The 25,948-nt window shown below is 43.0% G+C and overlaps 2 protein-coding genes across 2 annotated transcripts; both read right to left on the reverse strand.

The window, feature by feature from the left end:
- Positions 1–1,265: 1,265 nt before the first annotated feature.
- Positions 1,266–17,888, reverse strand: abcb9 (ATP-binding cassette, sub-family B (MDR/TAP), member 9). The gene is made up of 11 exons (XM_082554928.1): positions 16,677–17,888; positions 14,856–14,970; positions 14,526–14,656; positions 14,233–14,438; positions 4,958–5,155; positions 4,732–4,860; positions 4,459–4,647; positions 4,104–4,277; positions 3,488–3,647; positions 2,875–3,011; positions 1,266–2,753 (listed from the first exon to the last, which is right to left on the reverse strand). The coding sequence occupies exons 1-11, from the start codon at positions 17,314–17,316 to the stop codon at positions 2,433–2,435; spliced, it is 2,400 nt and encodes a 799-aa protein (XP_082411054.1). The 5' UTR covers positions 17,317–17,888; the 3' UTR covers positions 1,266–2,432.
- A 1,504-nt stretch (positions 17,889–19,392) lies between these two features.
- Positions 19,393–24,949, reverse strand: LOC309719474 (gypsy retrotransposon integrase-like protein 1). The gene is made up of 8 exons (XM_082555628.1): positions 23,813–24,949; positions 23,157–23,350; positions 22,958–23,069; positions 22,711–22,849; positions 22,545–22,599; positions 22,189–22,446; positions 21,994–22,110; positions 19,393–19,914 (listed from the first exon to the last, which is right to left on the reverse strand). The coding sequence occupies exons 1-8, from the start codon at positions 23,979–23,981 to the stop codon at positions 19,657–19,659; spliced, it is 1,302 nt and encodes a 433-aa protein (XP_082411754.1). The 5' UTR covers positions 23,982–24,949; the 3' UTR covers positions 19,393–19,656.
- Positions 24,950–25,948: the final 999 nt, after the last annotated feature.

Consider the following 25,948-nt stretch of genomic DNA (forward strand, 5'->3'; position numbering starts at 1 on the left):
TTAAAAATACGCATTTAGATTACAATATATATAGTGTAATCAAAAATGGTATAGGAGATGGACGAGGTATGTAAATCTTTACCCCTATATATTGTATTTTTTTTTTAATGTGAGAACAGGAGCATGCTTCCCATATGTTGCATCATGGTTTTCTTTTAACAGCACTCTACAAGCTTTTGGGAACTGAGAAGACCAATGCTGTAGTTTGATAACTTGATTTTAGATTTCAGCTGCTCTGCAGCTCATGAATGCTTTGTCAGCTAACAGTAGGCCAAATATTTCCAGTGGGTGACAGTTCTGGACTGCGGGCAGGCCAGAGTAGAACCTGCGCCCATTTGTTTAAAAGCCATGTTGCTGTAATACATAAGGAATGTGTTTTGGCAGTATCTTAATGAAATAAAAAAATTTCATAAATAAAACAAAAAATAAAAAACCTATTTAGAATTATATGATTCCTCTTCTTTTTAGTACTGAGGATGCAATCTCTACCATTTACACATACACACACACACACAAAATGTTGGTAGCCTACTGAAATCCTCAAACTCTTTTAACTTTGCGTTGAGCAACAGTATTCTTAAATAGCAAACTATCTGCCCACAGTTCTTTTTTACTAAGCAGGGAGGAAGATTTGAAATGCTCCATTTATATCAGACCAAGCTACTGAACCTTTGTAAGTTAATCTATTTAGTTTAATGTACATTGGCCATTTTAAGCTTTACACATACTTGTAGAAATTTTTTTTGTACAATTTTAAATGAAAGGCTTTGATGATTTGCAAATCATTCATCTTTAAAAAAGAAAAAAGAAATTAGGTTTTAATCAGGAAATATGCGTTTAACACAGTTTTTATAGAGAGTTTTATTGCTAATGACTAAAAGATGCTCAAGTAGTCTTTATTTGAAATGCTAACCGTGACAACAACACTAGATGGCGCTAGTGTAAAAGCAAAGAGGTGGCCTGAGCCCAGTGGATGACGGTTTGTGGCCAGGGCTAAATGACAATTGTTTTCATATTCGTAGTATAGTGTAAAATATCCACCATAGATTCCTGAAGCCTTCTTATTTTGATGGAACAACGTAGAAGAAACAGCAAATTGGCAAATGTATAGACTTTATGGTGAATAGTCAATTTTTGCTATAACATTTGCATATTGGTTAGTTACTAAAGTTTCAGTCATTTTCAGTCTATAAATAAATGTTATTTCAGTTGTAGTCGCTGTCACTGAAGCAACATAAATATAATTCAGAATTTTATTTGGGATGTTTTACCAGTATTACACAGACACAGCGTAGATCAGACTGTAAGATTCATATTTCATGATCCATTATTGCCATTTAAAAAGGGGATTTTACCATCATATACAGAATATATTCACTTGCCATATATACATACATATATAACATGTCTGCAAAAATAAAGGAATATTTTATTTAGCTACATTTACTTTTCATTGTCAGTGTTAAATACAATTGCAGTATGTTTCTGTAGTGCTATTCATTTTCAATCATATAATATTCTTATTGCACACTATTCCACAGACAAAGGCACCTGTCTTTTCCTTTTACTAATAATACCACCTACTCCACGCAGTAAAAACAAGCCAGCATCTCCATGCCTGCTACAGCGTAAACAATACAACAGCAGAACTAAATCCTGAGGAAGTTTCAACAAAATAATAATTATTGCTGGAGTGCAATACAGAGGTAAACAAAAACACAAAATACAGTCACGCCTCTCTTGTAGCACATCAACAGAAACACATTTTCCTTAAAGCTAATATAATATCCAAACAGGATATTCAAGTTTTATTTGTCCCCACCCTGTTTTATATGTTTGGAAACACATAGGTCAATAGTTTGTTGGAGACATACAATTTGTCATTTTTTTGTCCCTGTGGCTGTACAAGCACTTTCATGGCCAGCTGAGGCCCGTTCCCTTGCTATTTCATTACCAATGACACCAACATAATATCTGAAATTGATTTAAAGTGTTGAATGTGTATTTTATAGCTTTTCACTCTAATTTTAAATATGAACCCAAAGAGAGGTCAGTGCAAGTGAGGGAGGCCATCATTAGGCTGCAAAACCTGAACTAACCTATCAGAGAGACAGCAAAACAATGTAAAGTGCAGGATGACAGAATTCTTTCTTTCTTTTAAAAACATTTAAAACATTTGCATTAAAACAATGCCCATAATGCAACCGTTAATCTGTTAATGGCAAAGTTTTGCCAATGAAACCCCCTGAATTAAAGCTAAAAGTCTGCACATCAGTCTCATATTGATGAATTTAAAATCCACTGTGGTAGTGTGCAGGTGAAACGCTACAAAACTTGTGTCTTTGTCCAACAGATTACAAACCCAAATGCAGATTTAAGTATTTTTAACTTAATTACAGTCCAGTGCCACATCTACACACTGCAGGTCGTTCTCAGTAACGCACACTACACTCAGACTCGCTCAGGCTGCCGCTGCTGCTTCGTCCTCTCCACTGCTGTCCTCCACCTGACTTGCAGCTGGCGTTTTGTGGCGAGTGTAGGTCCTCCTCTCCGGTCTCGATGCCCAGGACCTGCCGCTGAACCAGCTTAGAGTAGAGTCCGCCGCTGGCCATCAGCTCACTGTGAGATCCCTGTTCTGCCACGTGGCCCCTGTCAATTACAATAATGTTGTCTGCCTTCTCCACTGTGCTGAGCCGATGGGCGATCACCAACACGGTGTGGTCCTGCAGGACATTGTTCAGAGCCTGTTGAACCTGTAGTGAATTCAGCAAATACATCAACACCTCTATATTATTCCATAATGCAAATATGCTGCATGTCTGCTTGGTAACAGCTGCTGTACTGAAGCTCTCCTCTGGCTTTGATAACACTTACAATGTGTTCACTTTCTGCATCCAGAGCGCTAGTGGCTTCATCCAGGACTAGAACACGAGGGTTGCGGATGAGAGCTCTTGCAATGGCAACCCTTTGTTTCTGTCCCCCTGACAACTGTGTGCCCTTCTCGCCAACACCTCAAGAAAACAGTAAGGTAAAAGTCAGTCAAATACATCATTTCATCTTATGAAACACATCTCCATTTCTTTATTAAAGAACATAGCTCTATTTTTTGTATGGCTGTGATATTTGTGCATTTAAATCTGAGCACTGTGTTAGTTTTAAGCAGACCCTAGAGTCAGGCTCAGCTGGCAAATCAGCTGATCTCAGTGTCAGCCATACTATCTCATGGTCACTTCTTACTTTTCCACACATCCTATTGGCAGATCTCAAATGGTGCATGCTACTTAAGCTGTATCAGCCAACCTATAGATTCTGATGCCTCTGCAAGCAGCTTTGCAATGTACAGTAAAGCTCTGTATAGTAAAACAAATCTGCCAGGGACCGATGTTAAATGTGACTTTTCCTCTTGAGGTCCCAGCTTAACAAGCATGTCCATTACACATAGAGCACATAAAAAGCTGATTTACAAATGAACAGATTTAATGATTACTTGTTTCATAGCCTTTAGGAAGAGTGGTAATAAAATCATGAGCGTTAGCCTTGGTGGCAGCCTGCAGCACTGCCTCCCTGGGGACATCAGTCAGGCCATAGGTAATGTTCTCCTCAACTGTGCGGGCAAACAGCACAGGCTCTTGACCTACAAGAGCCACCTGCAGACACACAATAAAGAATAGAAATTACTGTATGCTGAAGACTAACAAGCCATGGGGTGTATTTGTATACAAAGTATGGTAGTTTTTTTTTTTGTTTAACCTTTTTTAATTTGTTTCTTTTTTAGACTAGTTTTTATCATTGCCAGCAGAAACTGACACAGGGCAGGAAAAATCAGAAAACAGTGATGGACAAACACATTGGCAGTTTTGCTCTTTTCGGGAGATTTTCAGACAACTACTCAACAACAGTTCTTGTGATGTTGGATTGTGCCAATGTGCACAATAGTGCATTTACTGTTAGCATGTTTATAGCCTCCTGAACACTGTATCAGAGCCAGGCCTCCTGCTTAGTCTAGTTCCTGCTGTGTTCTACATGTGAAAAAGTAAAACTGACCCAAGTCCCCAGATATTATACAAAGATTACACATGAAAATGTCTTTTACACTGACTAACCTTGGAGTGGAGGTAGTCATGCTGAAAGCTTTGAACAGGCTTTCCATCCAGCAGCACCTGGCCTTGCTGAGGAAGGTAGAAATTTTCCAGAAGACTCACACAGGAGCTCTTCCCACTGCCTGAAGGTCCCACAAGGGCAGTCACTTCTCCGGGACGCAGGAGGAATGACACCCCCTGCAAAAAGACCCATTTCAAACTAAGCAGACATAATGTCAACCGTATCCTAACTTCACCCTCATTTAGTTGGTTATATTGTTGCAATCTTCTAGTAAACTGCCCTCATCTCTACCACCATGAGTCAAACAGACCACTTGTGAATAATTTCTTCAGGTGTTCAGGATCCCTGAGGACAAACCTTGAGAATATCAGTTTCAGGGCGTGTCGGGTAGGCAAACGTGACGTCTTTAAATTCAACCAGACCGGCGCATGTCTCCGGAGCCTCTGTGCCATCAGAGGGGTGTTCGGGTTTCCTATCCAGATACTCAAAAACCTTCTCAGCAGCTCCAACTCCTTGCATGAGGCCCGTGTACACTGATGCAATGCTCTGCAAAGTGAAGACAACATGGATTCATTGCCATGTCTTCAGAACAGAAAACAAACGACCTGTGGAGAATGATAGGTGAAATACCTCAAGACATTCGCCAAGCTCTAGCATGTATATGAAAAAAGATATCAAGGCACCGCTACTCATCTGATTAGTAATCACAAGGTGGCCTCCATAGTAGAGGATAGCCAGCTCGAGAGCAAGCTCTGAGATCTGGAAAACACACAAAAAATCCCTTGCTGTAAGGTAAAAACAGAGACCACTAAATAAACCATGCAGAATTATGTAAAGGGTAACTGCAGATACCTACACAACTGGACCACATGTAGCAAGCGTAGGCCAGGGCTTGTTTTTTGTTGAGCTGGAACATGACTAAGAGTTTGGCGTAATAGGAATCGGCCTCTCCATTCTCGTTGGCAAAGCTCCGCACCGTCCTCATGGCTGAGATGGTTTCTTCTGCAACTTTATTGGCCTCTGCGAGGGTTGTTTGCACCTTTTTGGTCAGATTCTGGAAGGAACAGAAGAAAATATAAAAGTTATCTAATCGTAAATAGTAGAGAGCCTGATTGGGAATAGTGTCAGGGATTCTTCTGTAGCAGGGGTGTGGTCTCTAGCCCGCCTGACCAGGAGGAGTCGAACATTAACTCAGCTCTTCCAGGGCACCCTGCAGACTCGGCTGCTGGCAACAGCAAGGGAGTGGGGCCGCCGCTGGGATGACGTGAACACCAAACAGGAGTCCATCACAGGTCGACTGCAGGTATGCGAGTAAGACCTTCTGAGGAGGGTTTCACTTTTCTCTCTTCTTTATAATTGACCCTTGTTTTCTCTCTCTCAGCTCCTTGTCCCAGAGTGGGAGGGATTTGAAGCACAAAGGGAGGTTTGACCAGCTGACAGGAAACACCAGTGAAAAACTGAAACAACTGCAGGTGTGGGGTTGTTTTGATATGACACATACGTCAGAGACATTATCCTAAACTGGACTAACAAAGGACCATTAGTCCAACATGAAACTTATCTTACATAAGGTAAGGCTGAAGTTCATTGATAATTTTAATCAAAAACTTGTTGAAATATTTTTACTGAACATGCAAACATCTGCTGATGAAAATGTGTTGATCTATCGGTCTGTTATGAAGCAATTGCTATTTCTAATGTGTCTTTATCACTTTCTGATGGTTTATTAATTAAACAATACATGTATTAATTGTTGTATTATCTGTAGATATAGTATTTATATATATTTATTTATAGTATAGTAAAAATGTTTAATTATTACTGTTTAAATGACTAATATGTGACATGTATTAGTAGTGATGTGGTGCTGAGGGTTAAAATGCCTTTTTGTCTTTTGGTATACTACGAAATGGCAATAAACCATTAATATATGTCTATGCTGTGCTCGTATTTATTTTACCCTACTCAAATTCAATTTATGATACATTTTATTTTGAAAGATTTAAAATGGTTCTTTAAAGAACCTTTTTAAAAAATGGTTCTTTGAAAAACCATTAAAGGTGGACCCTGGGTCAGACAGACAGATGACAGTCTCAGGTGTATACACTGATACAAAACAGCACAAGAGAAGGAGGATTTAGTGTTTGTGTTATTACGAGTGCTAAACAAGAAGAGTTCCCAGATGTTACAGTGGACACATGTGTGACTCCTGTGATTAAAGCATCTTTCTTTCAGCTTAACGAGTGAACCGTCAGCTTGTTCAAACACACGTTAAAGTCCGTTTGGCTCGACACCACCGAACAGAGGCAGCAATATAACATAGCTAACATTAACAGTGCAGTGAATCCTGCTTGTGCCGTGATTCAGGACTGCAAACTGAGCAGCATCACTGACTTTCAGCTTGTTGTGTTTGTGGATATATGACTGACTTTAATTATCCATAAAATCATCAGATTCTCTGTAAGATTAAGGTCGACTATTGAACAGCGTATATTTTAAAGTAAAGGCTTTAAAACCAAATTACCAAATGAACCAAATGAATATTATGGCACCCCTGATGATCCACCAGGACAAACTCAGCAGTGTGTGAGGAAGAAGAGGAGGAAGAGCCAGCAGCAGCTGACAGATGGAGAGAGACAGACTGCTCCCTGTTTGTGAAGGACTGCTAGAAAAGTTTAAAATAACTAATTGTCTGTCCTGAATCAGTCTTATTAAGTAATGTTCAAATAATTTTATGATTCCAGTGTTTTCAGTGTGGGAGAAAGTACTCAGGGCCTTCAAGTTAAACACTATGAAAGGCAGCAACAAGTTTAATGTTCAGAAACCTAAAGTATGTATCAGCAGCAGAATGGAGCTAAAAATAAATGTTTGTTTCAGTTCTATGAAGCTTTGAGTATTTTGGATTAGTAGCACTGCTGTGTTTGTTGCATCATATTGCTGTAACTGTTTATATGCTTTATATATTCTGAGGTAAGTTGATCTATAGTGTTACATTATATTCTATAAGGATGTTATGTGTTTGTATACTTTCTGCCCAGTTAGACCCATTTAGCAAAGTCAGCCTGTTTAAGGCTCTGATATCTATTCTGTGTGACTTAAAGCAGTTATGACATGGTCTGATTTTCTCACCCAATAAAGGAATATTTCATATATCAGTCTACTCTTCATTTTATCAGAAACAGTTATCACAGCTCGTAAATTTTCTTTTTACACATATATGTAAGCATTGAGCCAAATTTAGTAATGCCAACATATTAAACGAACAATATTTGTCTCTTATGTATAATACATCTGTATATACACTGTGAAAGGTACTTGTCTTTGAGTGAAGATTTAAGGTGATAGGAAATATAAATAACTGCAACTTGAATCTTTGACCCAGAGTTCAAGCTCACTGCTGTAATATATCCTGTAATATATATATATATCATAATAATCTGACAATAAATATAATATTGGCCATTTTATATTTACATTACCACAGTCAGATGATTTTAGTCTCATGAACAACATAAGCTAATTGTTATTTACTAGCTAATCTTAAAATGACTGTTCATTACAGAAATGAAGCCCAACTATCATGTTTTACAGTCCTGTGGTCTCAGCTTCAGATACTCAACTAATCAAAGTGATGTCATGACAAAAATGAATGACCAACAAAACATTTTTTCTCCTTCATTTACAGTCCCATTTCACAAGCCTCTCACTACTTATATGTAGTATGCGTAGTGCGCGTACTTCAAGCGTGTGGTCTCTTAATTGGGACACAGCCAGTGACGGCGGTGCTGGTGACAGAGGAGGAAGTAAATGGAATCGCAAGGGAGTAGGGCTGTTCGATATAACGATATATATCGGATGACGATATGAAAACGTCAATCGTTTCATATTACGCTATCGTTTGTGTCGTGTTGTGGCAAAATAAACTTTTTACGGCATTTTTTTAAATCGTTTTGATGGTCACTGTAGAATTTCTTAAAGTTCTCTCTTTCTCTTATATATTTAACATAACCACACTACAGACGGACAAGCGACTGTTTTTATCCGTTGACGTTTGCAACAACGACGGTAAAACCATCGCGTGGCTCCGTCGTCCGCTTCTTTATTTTCCACATAAACCTTTCACAATAACGCTGAAGATACTGTTGAGATTTTTCAAAATAAACTGAATCACGTGAAAGAGTACACAGAGTGTACGGATGAGAAGCAAGAAATAGCCATCAGGTGCTAAAAAATAAACCTTAGAATCAAACATTAGAACCGGCTTTTCCCCGCAGCACGCCATGTAATAAATACTCACAAAGAAAATGTCTAAAAATGTAAGGTTTCATGCATTGGTCAAAACACCTGACTCCAGGTACACGACCAGCTAAAAAAAAAAAAATACTCATGCAAATCGAGTTGCCCGACATTCATGGAATTTACAGAAAATGTAAAATTTTTGTGATATATACCGTTGTCGGGACGATAAATATCTAATATCGGGATATGAAATTTTGGTCATATTGCACAGCCCTACAGTCACTCCCTACAAGGAAGTGACTGTTTCCCGGTACCCTGGTGCAGAAGCAACGGAATCAGCTGCTGAAACACAAATATACACTTGCATGAGCACGGAAATCCAGTGTGTGTCAGGTCCTTTATCACACTTTTACAGTCTACACATGTCCCCCAGATGTGTCACAAGTAGACAATCACAAAGTTACTGTCTTGACAAGAAGACAGTTACACTATACTCTCACTAAATGCACAAAAGGCTAATTGTAGCTTTCTTCTTAAAAACGAATCCCCACACTGAGAAAAGAGAACTACTTTTAGCCGAAAATAACAGAGCATCTCATCCAAACAACATTATACCTGACATTACATTTATTGTTGTTAAGATATACATCGTGTGTACTAGGGTGACCATATTTTGATTTCCAAAAAAGAGGACACTTGGCACATTCATGAAGAATTTTAATAATACTGTTTGCTTAAAGAAAATTTTAACACATTTAAATAATGCATTCTCTGTGCGGTAAATGAATGGTGAAATAAAAAATGTCTTGTAGGCTTTTACAAGTGAATCGCTACCTTATCGTGGTGGAGGGGTTTGTGTGTCCCAGGGATCCCAGGGGCTATGTTGTCTGGGGGCTTTTGCCCCCTGGTAGGGTCTCCCATGGCAAATTGGTCCTGGGTGAGGGACCAGACAAAGAGCGATTCAGAAGACCCTAATGAAAAGAATATCGAGGGAACAGTTTACCCTGCCCGGGATAGGGTTACCGGGGCCCTGCCCTGGAGCCAGGCCCAGGGAGGGTGCCCGAGGGCAAGCGTCTGGTGGCCGGGCCTTAGTCCATGGGGCCCGGCCGGGCACAGCCCAAAGAGGAGACATGGGCCCATCCTCCCGCAGGCCCACCACCCGTAGGAGGCACCATAGGGGTCGGGTGCATTGTGTGCCGGGTGGCGGCCAGGAGCGGAGGCCCTGGCGGACTGACCCCCGGCTGCCAAGACTGGCAATAGGGACATGGAATGTCTCTGGTGGGGAAGGAGCCTGAGTTAGTGCGTGAGGTTGAGAGGTACCGGCTAGATATAGTCGGGCTCACCTCTACGCATGGCTTGGGCTCTGGAACCAGTCTCCTGGAGAGGGGCTGGACTCTGTCTCAGTCTGGAGTTGCCCCTGGTGAGAGGCGGCGGGCTGGGGTGGGTATTCTAATATCCCCTCGGCTTGCTGCCGGTACGTTGGGGTTTTCCCCGGTGGATGAGAGGGTTTGTTCCCTGCGCCTTAGGGTCGGGGAACGGGTCCTGACTGTCATCTGTGCTTATGCGCCGAGTAGCAGTTCGGAGTACCCAGCCTTCTTAGAGTCCCTGGGGGTGGGGTGCTGGAAGGTGCTCCACCTGGAGACTCTGTTGTCCTGCTAGGAGACTTCAATGCTCACGTGGGTAATGACAGCGAGACCTGGAGGGGCGTGATTGAGAGGAACGGCCTCCCTGATCTGAACCCGAGCGGTGCTTTGTTATTGGACTTCTGTGCTAATCACAGTTTGGCCATAACGAACACCCTGTTCAAACATAAGAGTGTCCATAAGTGCACGTGGCACCAGGACGCTCTAGGCCGTAGGTCGATGATCGATTTTGTAATCGTATCACCAGACCTGCGACCATATGTTCTGGACACTCGGGTAAAGAGAGGGGCTGAGCTGTCAACTGATCACCACCTGGTGGTGAGTTGGATCAGGTGGCGGGGGAGGACGCTGGACAGACCTGGTGCACCTAAACGCGTAGTGAGGGTGTGCTGGGAACATCTAGCAGAGGCCCCAGTCCGCGAGATCTTCAACGCACACCTCCGGCAGAGCTTCAACAGCATTCCGAGGGAGACTGGGGACATTGAGTCCGAATGGACCATGTTCAGCGTCTCCATTGCCGAAGCTGCTGCATTGAGCTGCGGCCGCAACGTGGTTGGTGCCTGCCGTGGTGGTAATCCCCAAACCAAATGGTGGACACCAGAGGTGAAGGGAGAAACCAGGCTGAAGAAGGAGTCCTATCGGGCTTGGTTAGCCTGTGGGACTCCGGAGGCAACCGACAGGTATCGACAGGCCAAGCGGAATGCGGCTCGGGCAGTGGCTGAAGCAAAAACTCGGGTGTGGGAGGAGTTCGGAGAGGCCATGGAAAAAGACTTTCGGACTGCCTCGAAGAGATTCTGGCAAACCGTCAGGCGTCTCAGGAAGGGAAAGCGGTGCTCTACCTGCACTATGTATAGTGCTGGCGGAGCGCTGCTGACGTCAACTGAGAAAATTGTCAGGCGGTGGAAGGAATACTTCGAGGACCTCCTTAATCTAACTGACACGTCTTCCGAGGAGGAAGCAGAGTCTGGGGATGAGGGGAATGACCCGCCAATTTCCGGGGGCGAGGTCACTGAGGCAGTTAAACAACTCCTTGGTGGCAGAGCCCCTGGTGTTGATGAGGTCTTCCCCAAGTTCCTGAAGGCTCTGGATGTTGTAGGGCTGTCCTGGTTGACACACCTCTGCAATGTTGCGTGGAGATCAGGGGCAGTACCTGTGGACTGGCAGACTGGGGTGGTGGTCCCCATCTTTAAGAAGGGGGACCGGAGGGTGTGTTCCAACTACAGGGGGATCACACTCCTCAGCCTCCCTGGGAAAGTCTATGCCAGGGTGCTGGAAAGGAGAGTTCGTCCGCTAGTCGAACCTCGGATACAGGAGGAACAATGCGGTTTTCGTCCTGGTCGCGGAACACTGGACCAGCTCTTTATCCTCTCCAGGATACTTGAGGGTGCATGGGAGTTTGCCCAACCAGTCTACATGTGTTTTGTGGACTTGGAGAAGGCATTCGACCGTGTCCCTCGGGGTGTCCTGTGGGAGGTGTTGCGGGAGTATGGGGTGTCTGGCCCATTGCTACGGGCCATTCGATCCCTATACAACCATTGTAAGAGCTTGGTTCGCATTGCAGGCAATAAGTCAGACTCGTTCCCGGTGGGTGATGGGCTCCGCCAGGGCTGCCCTTTGTCTCCGGTTCTGTTCATAATTTTTATGGACAGGATTTCTAGGCGCAGCCAAGTGGCGGAGGGCTTTCGCTTTGGTGGCCTCAGAATCTCATCTCCGATTTTTGCGGATGATGTAGTTCTGTTGGCTTCATCGGGTGAGGGCCTCCAGCTCGCACTGGAACGGTTCGCAGCAGAGTGTGAAGCAGCGGGAATGAGGATCAGCACCTCCAAATCTGAGGCCATGGTTCTCAGCCGGAAAAGGGTGGAGTGCCCACTCCGGGTCGGGGATGAGTTCTTGCCCCAAGTGGAGGAGTTCAAGTATCTCGGGGTCTTGTTCGCGAGTGATGGGAGAAGGGAGCCGGAGATCGACAGACGGATTCGGGCTGCAGCTGCAGTAATGCAGACGCTGCACCAGTCCGTCGTGGTGAAGAGGAGCTGAGTGTAAAAGCGAAGCTCTCAATTTACCGGTCGATCTACGTCCCTACCCTCACCTATGGCCACGAGCTGTGGGTAGTGACTGAAAGAACGAGATCGCGGATACAAGCGGCAGAAATGAGCTTCCTCCGAAGAGTGGCTGGCCTCTCCCTTAGAGATAGGGTGAGAAGTTCGGCCAGCCGGGAGGGGCTCAGAGTAGAGCAGCTGCTGCTCCACATCGAAAGGAGCCAGCTGAGGTGGTTCGGGCATCTGACAAGGATGCCCCCTGGGCGCCTCCTGGGTGAGGTGTTCCAGGCATGTCCCACCGGGGAGGAGGCCCCGGGGCAGACCCAGGACACGCTGGAGAGATTATATCTCTCGGCTGGCCTGGGAACGCCTTGGTGTTCCCCCGGATAAGCTGGAGGAGGTGGCTGGGAAGAGGGAGGTCTGGGTCTCTTTGCTTAGGCTGCTGCCCCCGCGACCCGGCCTCGGATAAAGCGGATGAATGGATGGATGGATGGATGGATGGATGGATGGATGGATGGACAAGTGCAAAAGACTAATTTAAAAACCTCTAGAATTAAGTAACGTTACAGAAATAATGTCTCATTTGTATAAGAAAAATGACCAGTGAGGTATGGTTTCTGCTGTCTCATTTCGCGTTTCTAACCTCAATTAATTTTTTTTGCATGCCACCATTCTTCCAGTCAAAGTATGATTGGGAATATATTCTCTGGTAAGTCTGAGAAATGCCACAGTATTGGATTTTATTAAGATCTCAAAGAGTGACTTCAACTGAATGTAGCACTATGACACCATTGACAATAGCTTCAGTCTTGGTGCAGGCACTTTTTGGCTTTGTTAAAGTCTGGAAATGCTTCTCTTCTTTTAGCAACACACAAGTGCAATCCATGGATCTGTAGCTATTGTGACGCTTCATAGTATGAAATGCCAGTGCACCTTCTGCTGCAGATACAACAACATCCTCGTTTTTCCCAGGTGTAACAAAGAACTCAGTCAACTTACTAGATGAATTTTCGCCTCGCACAGCCTTTATATACAGGTGCATATAAGTGGTCCGCAGGTGCGCAATCGCTGTCAAAATATAAGGCGCGCACTAGATAAGAAGTTGCAACGCACGTTTGCGTACATAAGATTTTCTGGAGGAAGACAGATATTTGTTTAGAACTCTTAAAGATGTCGAAGAAGCAAGCTCCTTTAAGCAATTACTTTGGTGTTCCTCCACCTCCAAAGAAATGTCAGAAGGAGTGCGAACCGCAAAAAGAAGCGCGTATTCTCGGAAAAGTGGTTGCAGGAGGTGAGCTGGCTTCAAACAAATGATGAACGCACAAAGATTTGGTGCAGAATATGCAGTGAAAATCCCACTCTAGCGAACAAAAACAGTGCCTTTTATATGTACGCGAACGCGCGTTGCAACTTCTTATCTGGTGCGCGTCTTTTATTTTGACAGCGAATGCGCACCTGCGGACCACTTATGTGCACCCCTGTTTATACGTTTTTAAACCTTTGTTAGACACACAAACGTATTTGCCAGCTCTGCACACAGTGGACTCCACCTCCCATTTATTCTGAGGGATGGTACAAGGGAAATTTGTTTTGCAGTTTGTCTGAAAAGATGCACTTGCGCTTTGGCATCTTGTGGCATCTTTTCAGCGCGCCGCTGCGCACTCTGTCCCGTCTGTGAGCGCGGAACAACCACTTACTTCGGGACGAAGTCGCACATATGGGTCCCTCTGTATGTCTATAGGAAAACCCGGACATTTTCATCCATCTCGAAAATCCCCCCGGACAGAACGTGAAAAGTGGACATGTCCGAGGAAAAGAGGACGGTTGGTCACCCTATGTGTACTCATGTTGTACAATGTGTTGAACTGTATTATGGTTATTGTTGTTTAACAGAGAGACAGTATTTTATTTGTCACCACAAGGAAGCACGTATGCTGCGTCATCAGCCCCTGAGAGAGAAAGTGTACCCCAACAAAAATGGCACCCATGAGGAAAGGTTTTGCCGCGTTCCCTAATGTGGAACAAAGTTCCCAAAATGTTAAGGACATTTTTGCCTCCGTCGTCATTTCCCTTTGACTTGATCACTGTTGATGCTGCAATACTCAACAACAGTAATAACTATTTCTCAAGACCACTTTAAAAAAATTACAATAATATCTGACTTCTTGGAAGCAAACTATAAAGAAATGAACATTCAGACAAAACTACTTTACCTTGTAGTATTCACCATAAAGTTTTGAGACTAGACCGATGAAAGGGAATCCCATGATGGTCACCAGTGTGAGCTTCCAGGACATGCCAAACATGAAGATGAAGAAGCCAACGCCCTTAATGACACTCCGCAGGAAGATGTTGACATTCTGGGAGATGAGGTCGCTCACCTGGGTGGTGTCAGCAGACAGACGTGAAAGGATGTCACCTGCAGGGTTACAAGGGCGTGGAATAACATTAGAACGGATCAATGGAAGGGAAAGATGTGTGCACAGGAACTCGCGTTCAACATCACCTGTGTGATTGTCATCAAAAAAGGCAATTTCTTGCCTCATCAAGGTTCGGAAAAGATGGTTCCTGAGACGAAGGTTTAATCTCGCAAACGTCAGGGTGAAGACACCTCCTCGTACTCCGATTGCAAGTGAACTGAGGAGAGAGAAAAGACTGCCATGAAGCAGTTCTGTGGTTTGGCATTTAACACACGTCATCATCTAAACAAAGCAAGCAGCTTTGCCAAGGATCATCTCAGTATATAAGCTGAATGCATTCCTCTGTGTAATTTACAACAAAATGTAAACAAAACATTAAAAAACAAAAATTAAAACCTACAACTGCGGATGCTCACCTGGCTAAGGCCAGTGCTGCAAGTATGATCACAGGTTTGGCAAAGTACTCCATGCTTTGGTGAACCACAATACTGTCTATGGCTTTCCCATAGTAGTACGGTATGAAAGCCTCACCTGAAAGCAAAGAGTCATCATTACTTAATGTTTTTTAAAGTCTAAGTTGAACTGATGATCCATACATAAAGGCTTTGTGACAACTTGAGCATTCAATTTTATTTAATTAGTTTTTTATCCATCCATCCATTCGCTTGCGCTTATCCCTTTCAAGGTGGCAGGGTGTGCTGGAGCCTATCCCAGCTGTCATAGGGCGAGAGGCGGGGTACATCCTGGACAGGTCGCCAGTCTGTCGCAGGGCCAACACACAGAGACAGACAACCATTCATGCTCACATTAACACTTATAGGCAATTTAGATTGATCAGTTAACCTATCCCCACAAGCTGCATGTGTTTGGACTGTGGGAGGAAGCCGGAGTACCCAGGGAGAACATGCAAACTCCACACTGAAAGACCACAGCCTGATGGAGAATTGAACTCAGGACATTCTTGCTGTGCGGCAACAGTGGTAACCTCCATGCTCGATGCTTTTTTTTATTCAATTCTAAATCAGAGTGAAAAATAAGGTCACTGTACATTCATAGTGAGAGCGTTTTTTGTTTTTTGGGACATTTGGGACTCCCCTTGTCCCAAATGTTTTTCTAACATTTAGGAACAGAACCTCGAGGTGTTTGGGCTCACCCTTAGAGCTCAGATGCTCAGTTCCTGGGGAGCAGTTCAGGCAAGGGAAGATTAGTTAAGATGCCTCCTGAACACCTCCAATATGAAGTTTTTCTTGTATACCCAACAAGAAAGAGACACCTGGGCCCACCAAGGACATGCTGGACAAATTATGTCTCTTGGCTGGTTTGGGATATCCTTGTGAAAGAGCTGGAGGCTGAGGTGGAGGAAAGTGAGTTCTAGGCGTCTCTGCTCAAGACTGTTGCCCCTGTAATCGCTTTTTAAGCAGCACAAAACCAATGGATGGATGGACAAATGCATAGTTTAGATGTACGAGTACATAAAATACCTCAAATTTTTATATTGTACTTCAAAGAAAATGAGCAAACTTCCAAAATGATTTGAATGAAATGTGTGTATTTAATGATATTCCATAAATTAAAGAATTGATGAAACTGATAAAACCGTGAGTGCTGTTGGAGGCTCTGGCATTCAGCCCACTGTTACAAACAATAATGAGCCTTAGAGTTACTTAGTATGACTTTGACCTATTAATGTAGGTATAGACGTTTATTGGCATTCACCAAATATACCATTTCCAGCTCTTTTATTTTTATTCTTGGACTCTAATAGAGACGCTTTGTATGCTTCACAGTTGAAATGAAACCTAGCGTTTAATATACAGGGCCTTGGCACAGGCACCGTTTAAGTCAACTTTCTTCTGATTGGCTAGTCCTTTGAAACAGAAGGTTTGAACAGCAGGTGGCTGAGGCTTCTGGTTAGTAATGTAGATGAATATACTGATCAATATCTTTGGGCTTTATGACAAAAAACATTTGTCTTTTAGCAACTGGGACCCATATGAGCGAGTTAGGGGTCCTTTTAATAATTCCATGACAGAAAGCATCAACAGTTGGAACATATTGAAAAGAACACACTTGTTTTTCTACCATAGCACTTATCTGTAATTAAAAAGTGTTGTGTAACGTGGCATGAGTAGCGTAATCAGAACCTGCAGACTCAGTTTTGTCAGTTGCATTGGGGCAGTGTGTCTAAATCCTTTATAACAGACAGCAATAAATAATGTGACATTAAGGACACTCACACACAGCAGAGATGATGAGGAAGAGGACAGCAACAGAGAGCAGCTCAGCATCCTTTTTGCAGTAGCTCAGCAGGCGTCCCAGTGTGGCCCCCGAGCTGCTGTCCTTCTCCTTCTTTCTCTCAGAGCCCAACTCCTGCTCCTCCTCGCCAACTGTCTCCACCAGCTTTTCAGTGTCCTCACGGCCCCTTGCTCCTCTACTACTACTGCTGCTCTCAGACTCCGGCTCCTTCCCCAGCCACCTCCAGAGCAGCATTACTCCCAGAGAAGAGGCACAAGTCCAACATATCAGGCTCAAGAGCCAGGGCTGGTGACTGATGCTCACCTCAGTCAGCATCAGCAGCTTGGCCAGTGTATAGGTGATGACGATCAGACAGATGAGGAGAATAAGGCTGGTGGATTTAGCAACCCTCTGCGGGCCGTCCACCTTGTTCCATGTCACCCCTAAAGAGGCTCCCAGCAGGAGGGAGGCTCGGAGCAGCACTGTCCCCCAGATGTCCAGTGCAGACTGAAGGATATTAAAGTTGAGGGCATCCTCTGTGAAGGTGCTCAGCTGTGATCCATGTGCGTACAGGACAGTGGTGGTGACAACATCCAGGAGGACGTATGACACGATGCAGCCCACAGCCACGTTGATTCCCATGCTGATTATCAGAACAGAGAGCAGCACCGGCACAAAGCAGCAAACAGCGGCTTGAGAAATGATCGGTTACAGTGCAGCAGCGGTTTGAATAAAATGTGAGAAAAGTTTCTCAAAACATACACCAGACAAGAACACAAACACTCAGCAAAACCGGATTATTTTAGTTATTCTTTCCGGTCTTTTTCCGTTTTATGCAGCTGCACAGAAAATATCAAGTAGTCTTATTACAACTACCAGCATTTAGGACGTCACTACATTGTTAATGATTGTCCAGCCATGCCGCAACATTACTGTAACACATATCCTGCTACATTGTTGGCTAGCTTTGTGAATTAGCTTCTTGAGGGCGGTCAGCTGCGTTGCGTTACACTTCCGTGTTAAATCTTGTCACTGTCCAGCCCCGACAGCATTCAGTAACTCACTGAAACCCCTCTCCTTATTCAATGTTGTCCTCAAACACATGCATTACAACCCAAACTGACTCAAGTTCGTGTAACGAATACATGAACTTCGATACCGGCGTTCAAGAAGACGCCGGCATCGAAGCTCGTCTAGATTACAGAAGATTAAGAGCAGGCAGTGATTCTCTGCGGCACACTAGTGAGCGTTTCTACCACCAGTTCATCTTTTTTGCTATCTTGTGTTTTTCTACTCAAGAGGTTCACATGTCCCTAACCCGAATACGAAGCCAATAACGTCTGATGGTTAAAGAATGCCCACTCGTGTTCTGCAGACTACAGAAACCCGCTTTTAAATGGCTAAAGTTACAGGAAAGAAGACAGAGTGACACATCTTTCCTTTTAGCTTTACGGATGTTTCCATAGAGTCTCGCTGAAAATGACCAGTTTGGCTCCTCCCAGTTTTCCATTAAAGTGGACATGGAACATAACATGTATCACTCTGTTTGTGAAGCTAGATTTAAAACAATCAGTCTTTTAACCTTCTGTTTTTACAGCATGTGCAGTGCCATCTGACACCAATATGACATCACTGGGTTGGCGGGTCAGAAGTATGAAGTTACTATCAGTTAATTACTATCAGTAAGTTAATGACTTACTAACAGGTTGTTGTTGCATTGGGTTTTAGGTCATCTCATCTATCATGCGAGTCACCACAGAGCTTCTTAAGGTAAACTCAAGCCAACTGAAGCCTAGCAAACCCTCCCAGCTGTGGTCATATCAGACTGAAAGATGGCATCAGAGTTTTAAAGAATCTTGGTGTTTGTGTTACTTTGTCCACTGACTTTTGAGGTTGTGAAAGTCAACTTTACAGTCACTGTGATCTTTTTGTTATTTAGTGAATTAAACAGAAATTCTCGAAATTATTGTGACTTTCATACATATCTGTGATTTATTGGAAGAGATCAAAACTAAGACAACAAGGTGGCGGGGTGATTAGCACTGCTCCCTCACAGCAAGGTCTTCAGTTCGAATCAACCACGTGGCCTTTCTGTGTGGAGTTTGCGTGGGTTCTCTGTGGGTACTCCGGTTCCTCCCACAGTCCACAGACATGCAGTTAGTGGGGTTAGGTTAACTGGTAATAGGTGTGAATGTGAGTGTCTGTGTGTTAGCCTTGTGATAGACTGGTACCTTGTGGTAGCTGGGATGGGCTCCAGCCACCCCGCGACCCTGACAAGGATAAGTGGAAGAGAATGGATGGATTAAAACTAAAGTGAAATAACTACTATTTGAGCTCACGTTTAGAAACCAAAATTCTATTATTACTTATGACTAATTCAACAAATTTGAATATTTATAAACTTATTAGCTCAGTGAGACATTTGTTTTTGTAGTTTGTGTGATGTGCAGTAGAGCCAGCATATTTTTCAAAGATGATATACATTTTAAATCACCAGGAACTCTTGCAACAAGGTGTAGAGTGCCCTCTGGTGGACAAACAATGCAATATCGACACTCGTAACACGGTGAAAGGGTGTTTCTCTCTTCTCTTTTTTTACTTCTTAAATTTTCATTTATCTGTTGTTGTAAATGCCGATATCAATGAGTGATGATCGGATAACAATTTTCCACTGACAAATTGGTCAGGCTTTAATAATAACTACACATCTAGTATACATAAATGAAACAACACCTTTATTTGTAAAGTATTTTAGCAAATAAAAAGGTACAAATACCTTTATAGTACTGCAAAATGAAAATAAGTTAAGATGATTTTCAGGAGAAACAACAGTTCATTGGGGAAAAGAGTGTGGGCGTAAAAGAAGATGTGGGCCGCTGGTTGGATTCCGGATGAAATTCCAGATAATTCAGGTACCTTTGGTGCCTTGCACTGACCAGAGTATCACCAACATCCGGAACATCTTCTGCACCTACACCCTTCTCAGTTTACATCGGACTCAGCCAAGTGATACACTAACTCAGTCTTTACATCCTCTGAGCTGCTCTGCTCGGTGGCCAGCACCGTCTCAACGGGAAAAGTCAAATACAAACGCTCCTCTTTCACTTTTTTCAGTGAAGGTGCTTCTCTTGGAGAAAACATGGGGTCTGCCGCTTTAAAGGTCACTGGGGACATGTTGTGTGACTTACGCTTGGCATTCTTCTTCTCTTGTTTGTAGGCTGCATTCATATTGGCTAACACCTGAACATGGAACCAAAGGATAAAAGAGACAAAAACCAAATGAGCTTCCATGCACGTTTGCTGTCACTTAATTTAAGGCTAATAACAGAGATTATGGAGGATGTTATAATGTGATTCTCTAATAGATCAGTTTAATTTGCTAAATCGACTTAATCAACTTTAATTTAACGCACGTGTAAAAAAAAAAAAAGCACTGAAATCAATTATTTTTCCACAATTATTAAATAGATTCAACATCTTTCTACAACAGAAGTGCAGACTGCACAGATGGTACCTTCCGAAAGGAAAAAGTACTATAGCTTACTAGGGTATATTAGACTTAATAGTTACTATATACAGTAATGGACTTCTATACATTTTACATCAGATTAAAACTTTGGTTGTAAGATTCAGATAATTATTTATTAAAAGCTAGACATTTTAAATGAGAATAAGAAAGAAAAGTATTTCTTTGTGCCCCCTTATCTCTGTTAACGCCCTACCTGCCCCCTAGCAAAACTTTGCTAGATCCGCCCCTGCACAGTTACAGCCGTCAGCTACGTAGAAAAAGATCCTGGTGTAGAAAGTAATAATGAATAAATTCTAACAACAGCTTATCAAGCTTAAACGTGCTGATGTTGTTCAGCTGCTGGTTTCCTCTTTCTGGTGCGAAGTGGGCCAAAAACAAACAAGAGAGACAGAGTCGTGACAGAAAATCCGATCAGCTGATCATTGATCAGTTTCATGATTGAAGTAGCAGCAGGAGAGGGAGGGGGAGAGAAGAGGCAGTCGCTCCACATATCGGTTGTTAAGTTTAACGCGGGAATGCTTTACAAATATTCAAAGATGAACTTACACACTTCCTTTACTTCTCTCTGGGATCACTTCCTCGGAGATGAAATGCCGGCTTGGTAGCGAGGCTACAAATGCTCAACCAGACCTCCGACAGGTCTCGCACAGCCGCTCTATCACGTGAGCACACTGCTCCGACGTGCTGAGGTTATGAGCTGAGTTACGCCATGTCGCAAGTTTTGTGAGGTGCTTTCGTGGTTTTTAATGGATCGGATTACATTTTTTATTTCTCTCCGATATCCAATCCAGTAATTTAGGTCAGTATCGGACCGATACCGATACGTAATATTGGATCGGTCCATCTCTACTAATTACGATTTTAAATTTGGATCTATCACTCCAAAAGACTTGCTGCCACTTATCTGCAGTCCAGTTCTTGTGGAATTTGGCATTCCTCAGCCTTTTCTCCCCATTTCCCCTCCTTAACAATAGCTTCCTGTCAGTCATCGTTCCACTGAGATCATTTCTGAACAGGTTTCAGTGATCGTTAGATGGGTCAGACACACGTCTTAGATTTTCTGTCAGAACTTTGCAGGATATTTTTCTAATTCTTACAGACATGACTTTTCTCATACGGTTCATCTATTGTAGATTGTTGTTTTCATTCCTGCCACATCGTTTGTCGTCCACTTGTCCCGTTTCCTTAGGACACACTGCACAACATGTCCACATATGCCAAGTTTTTGTCAGTCATCTTAGTGGTGCAAAAATACTATTTCACATCTGTCAAAGGCGTTATCTTTGGCAACTAAAGAAGAGTGCACAAATTGTGTGTTTTTGCAACAGACAGCTAGTAACAAAGTACCTATAGGTACAATTTAAAGTTGATTCTTTGCCAAGTTGTCTGTTATGTGCGGACACAACAATGACTCATCCCTTGAGTTAGCTGCATTTTGTTTATGCTTGAGTGATTCACAGATCAGTGCTAAGTGGCTTAACATAACAGAAACCAATCCCCTGCAAATATTCAGGTACAAGGGCTGAACTGACAATGAGTGAAGAATGATCAGAGCCTGGGGAACTGCTGTTCAAGACCACGTTAGGAAAATGATAAGACTATCTGGCTCCTTGTTGGCAAAATATAAGGAAATGTTTAGTGGCTCAAGACTTTTGCACACAACTTCATTAGGATGCAACTATTGTTTTATAACAGACTTCCTGACCTCTGCCTGGATTCGTGCGATCGCACACTCGATCACCAGCATCCATTTTCACTTAAGGAAGACAGAAGAAAATGATGAGAATTACCAGCTGCTTAACAGAGTTCTGCTGCTCCTGAATGACACTCATGTACGCAGAGGCCTTCTCCTTCGTAGAGTACACATCCTGCTCCGGCTCGTCACGATTCAGCCGACTTGCTGCGTTCTACATGAAAGGAAATTATGTTTGAGGAATGGCAAACCAATCAGGTGTTTAGAGCTCACTTATCTCCTGCAGTCTCACCTCATTTGGTAAACTGGCTGTCCTGTTAAACATGAGAGAGTAAGGAGTGAACTTTGTTGTGGGGTTGGTGGATGTCCTGAACAGAAACAGCACAGGGTCGAGAAAATCATCCCATTCTGCCTGCTTCTCCGACACCATCTGCAGTATGGCTTCTTTCAACAGAGGGCTTGTGCAGTCGTGGAGTGGGTTGAGCTGAGGCTGGTCCACAGGAGAGACCTTCTGTGTGATGCTCCACCTTTCAAACAGCACCTTTGTCACCTAGAAAATTAAAAATCAAGATCAAAACATGCCTCCGTAGTGTTGACCTACTGTTCTCAATCTTATTATTTTATACGATTCTGCTGCTGTAGTCTCACCTTATCACAGAAGTCAGCATTCTGTGTACAAACTATCATTTTAGGAGCACCGAACCTGATTAAAAACAGAGCAAAGATCAGCATCAGGCTGAAAAGCACCACTGTAGGTATTTAATTCTTGGTAATTTTGCTCATGTGCATGGTCTGCAAATAAGTTGTTTTCAACCTGTATATGCATTTAGAGATGCATCTTGCAACCGAGGCAACATCTGTCTTTTGCACTGGGAAAGCCTCTGGCCATTTAGTGAAGTAATCAATCACCACCGTGACATTCTTGTTGCCTCTCTGGGTCTCTGGCAATGCCCCTGACAAAGAGGAGAGACAAACCACACAGTCAGCCTAACATCTGTGGAAAGAAATGATCTTGCAGACATAATCAAAGAGAATATTTTAAAATGAACTGAGGCAAAAACCTATCGTGTCAATCCCGACAATTTCCCAAGGTGCATCCACTTTTATTGGCCGAATAGTTCTCGACTGGTTCTTATTTCTCTCTGTGTGCTGACACGTTTCACAGACTTTTATCTGAAACAGTGGTAACAAAAGTTAGACACTGTTCCTAACAGATTTGAAAAAAACAAACAAACACCATACACAGAGGAATGTGTGTACCCAGTCCACGACGTCCTTGATGATTCCCAGCCAGTAGTACTTGCTCTGGATCCTGTGGACGGTCTTCTTCTGGCCCAGGTGATGGCCAATATCGCTGAAGTGGCAGTCAAGAAAAATCTGCCTCTTCCTCTCAGACTCAATCACTACCTCCCTCTTCTCTTCTTTCTTGGGCCCCACATAGTAGAGCTTGCCCTCTTGAACACAGATATAAATCAGGGAATCATGTAGTGAGAAACTTAATCCCGGGTCATACCATACCGCATTATAAATGTAGGCATTTAATGTCGTCTTGATCTCTAGCAAAAGTAGACATTTACATGATCAAAACTGCGAACTGCCTGAAAACAGCTGTGGTCTATCTTTAATTCGGCAAATAAACAGGTTATCTAAAAATGAATATTATTCCTGTAATCGTTTTCATCTAAAGTGCCCAAGAGCTCATTTTTGCAAGCACCGAGGATCAGTTTTAGAATTGTGAGTAGCCGCATTTTCTGCAGATCCCTACTGATCCACCTAGTCATGCCCTAAACGTTATACCAGCCTAGCAAGGAAATTTTAAATCAGGGGAGGGAGAAGCCAGGAGTTAAACTGACTGCTGGAGATGAACAAAAGCAACACACACCGCTGCTGAACCGAGTGACTGAATGAAGCCCTACCATCGATGATGAATTTCTGAGCGTATCTCTTGAGGTTCTTCTTTCGTATCGGATTCATCGTCTGAGGAAAACTGCCTTTAGCCACAAACGTGTAAATGTCTCCGAGTTTGTTGGAGCTGGATTCAACCACCTCCTCCTCAGCCACTGGCAGTGACTCCACGCTCAGCATTTCACAGGATGAAAGTGAGCACAGCCAGTGTGCTCCTTATTAAACATAGAAATACCTTTTGCCCAACGGCATCATTAGCATCTAAACTACAGAAACACAAGAGTTACAGGTCAGAATGAAAATACTGTACCTGTCTTCTTCTACTTTGTCCTTTAGGTGGTTGCTATCAATTATTGTTTCTTTAGCACCCCCTTCTGGAAGTATAGCCGTAGGTACTCAGAGACGTCTCTTAAAAAAGAAAAACAAAACAATCGTAGCTAAAAGTTAGCCGGAAGTAGCAGTTTGCTAAGTTTTGCTAAGTTTTTTTTTTTTGTATTTTTTTGTTTGTTGGTTGGTTTTTGTTTATTTGTATCAGTTTTTCTCGAATGACTTAACTTCTGACCTTAGCTCTAAAAAGTATAAATCTATCGTAAATCTTGACTTAAAGCTTGATTTAGACCGGTTATGTAGTAACCGGAAGCATCTTTTATCCCTACACTACAATTTTCCACGCCATTCAAGTGGTCGTGGTATTTTGTTTGGTCACTTCAGGTTACGTAAAATGTTGCTGGGTAGGGTAAAATGGGAATCCGGTTATGGCATAAGTTATGACGTAGATCTAACGCAGAAGTAGGGAGAGGCCAGCCACCCTTCATGCAATGGGCGATCTAATTCTTTCAGTCATTAGATATAACTTGTGAACATATGTGAGTGTGGGTGTGGATGCAAGATGAAAGATACTTAAATTCCTCCACTTGGTTAAAAACTCGTGTCTGGCCCAGAGTGGGCAATCCCCCCTTTTCCAGCTGAGAATAAATGCCCTTAGGCTTGAGGATGCTAATTCTCATTCCCGCCACTTCAGAGTCGGCTGTGAACCACTCCACTGTAAGCTGGAGGCCACGACTTCAAAAAAGCAACACAACCACATCATCGACAAAAAGCAGAGATGAGATCATGAGGCCACCAAAATGGAAGCCTTTCACCACTTGGCTGCACCAAAAAATTCTGTCCATAAAAATTATGAAGAGTATCATAACAAAGGACAGCCCTGGCGAAGTCCAACACCCACCATGAAATAGTTTGACTTACTGCTGGCTCTTACTGCAGTTGCACATGCACCAAATGGCTCACAGTAAGTGGGCAGAAACCCCATATTCATAAAGCATCTCCCACAGAAGGTGGACCCAAGTCCACAAAACAGACTTGTTGTGCACTCTGGTGCACACTTAAATATCCTTGAGAGGATAAAGAGGTGGTCAAGCATTCAATACAGGACAAAAACCAAACTGATGTATAACTTCCGATGGAGGCTGAGTAGTAAGAGCCCTCTGTGACTGGCGCCCCCACTCCTTCAGTTGAAGTTAGCAGCATCCCACCGTTGTCCACCATCTGGTTCAGGGAACATGTGGAACATGATCCATTCGAACTCAGTGTCAACCACAAGTTTCACTAAGCAATGATCCAGACACAAGTGCATCCAATGTTCCTCCAGGAACCTTCAAAATCATACTAAAAAGTGTAGTTTTATACTGAAACCACTTTAGTTCTGTTAAAACTCATGATTACAGTCTAACCACAGGCGTCATAACTTCAACTAGTGCGAACTGACACATTACTGCACATACAGTGGAAAACAGACAAAATCAATAAGTCCCTTTTTTTGATACATCTCGAGTCCATGACTGTCTCCATCTGACTCCCAGGTGCATGTTTTTTTTGTTTTTTTAATACTTATATTTTTCTACAGATTATAACATCACCCACCCACCCAACACACAAACACATAGACATACTGTGTATACGCACACACACACACACACACACACACACACACACACACACACACACACACGAAAATAAAAATTAAAACATGGACTTAGGCTCAGTGTATATAAGGGCTGTTCATATTTGATATAACTGTCTCATGTTTTTGACGCCTTTTGGACGGAGGGGCTATTGACGGATGGAATGGGATGTATGTATGTATG

The sequence above is a fragment of the Aulonocara stuartgranti genome (genome assembly GCF_965226115.1).
Source record: "Aulonocara stuartgranti genome assembly, chromosome: 12".
Classification (NCBI taxonomy): Eukaryota; Metazoa; Chordata; class Actinopteri; order Cichliformes; family Cichlidae; genus Aulonocara; species Aulonocara stuartgranti.

What these genes read in the sequence shown, in the direction of transcription:
- abcb9 (XM_082554928.1), bottom strand. Translation starts at nt 17,316, where the DNA reads ATGGGAATCAACGTGGCTGTGGGCTGCATCGTGTCATACGTCCTCCTG. An exon ending in CCTCATCATCTCTGCTGTGT is followed by an intron (nt 14,971 to 16,676) that starts GTGAGTGTCCTT and finishes CTTTGCTTTCAG; the next exon opens with GTGAGGCTTTCATACCGTAC. An exon ending in CTGAAACTGATATTCTCAAG is followed by an intron (nt 4,278 to 4,458) that starts GTTTGTCCTCAG and finishes GTCTTTTTGCAG; the next exon opens with GGGGTGTCATTCCTCCTGCG.
- LOC309719474 (XM_082555628.1), bottom strand. Translation starts at nt 23,981, where the DNA reads ATGCTGAGCGTGGAGTCACTGCCAGTGGCTGAGGAGGAGGTGGTTGAA. An exon ending in TGTCGGGATTGACACGATAG is followed by an intron (nt 22,850 to 22,957) that starts GTTTTTGCCTCA and finishes CCTCTTTGTCAG; the next exon opens with GGGCATTGCCAGAGACCCAG. An exon ending in ATGCTGACTTCTGTGATAAG is followed by an intron (nt 22,447 to 22,544) that starts GTGAGACTACAG and finishes TTAATTTTCTAG; the next exon opens with GTGACAAAGGTGCTGTTTGA.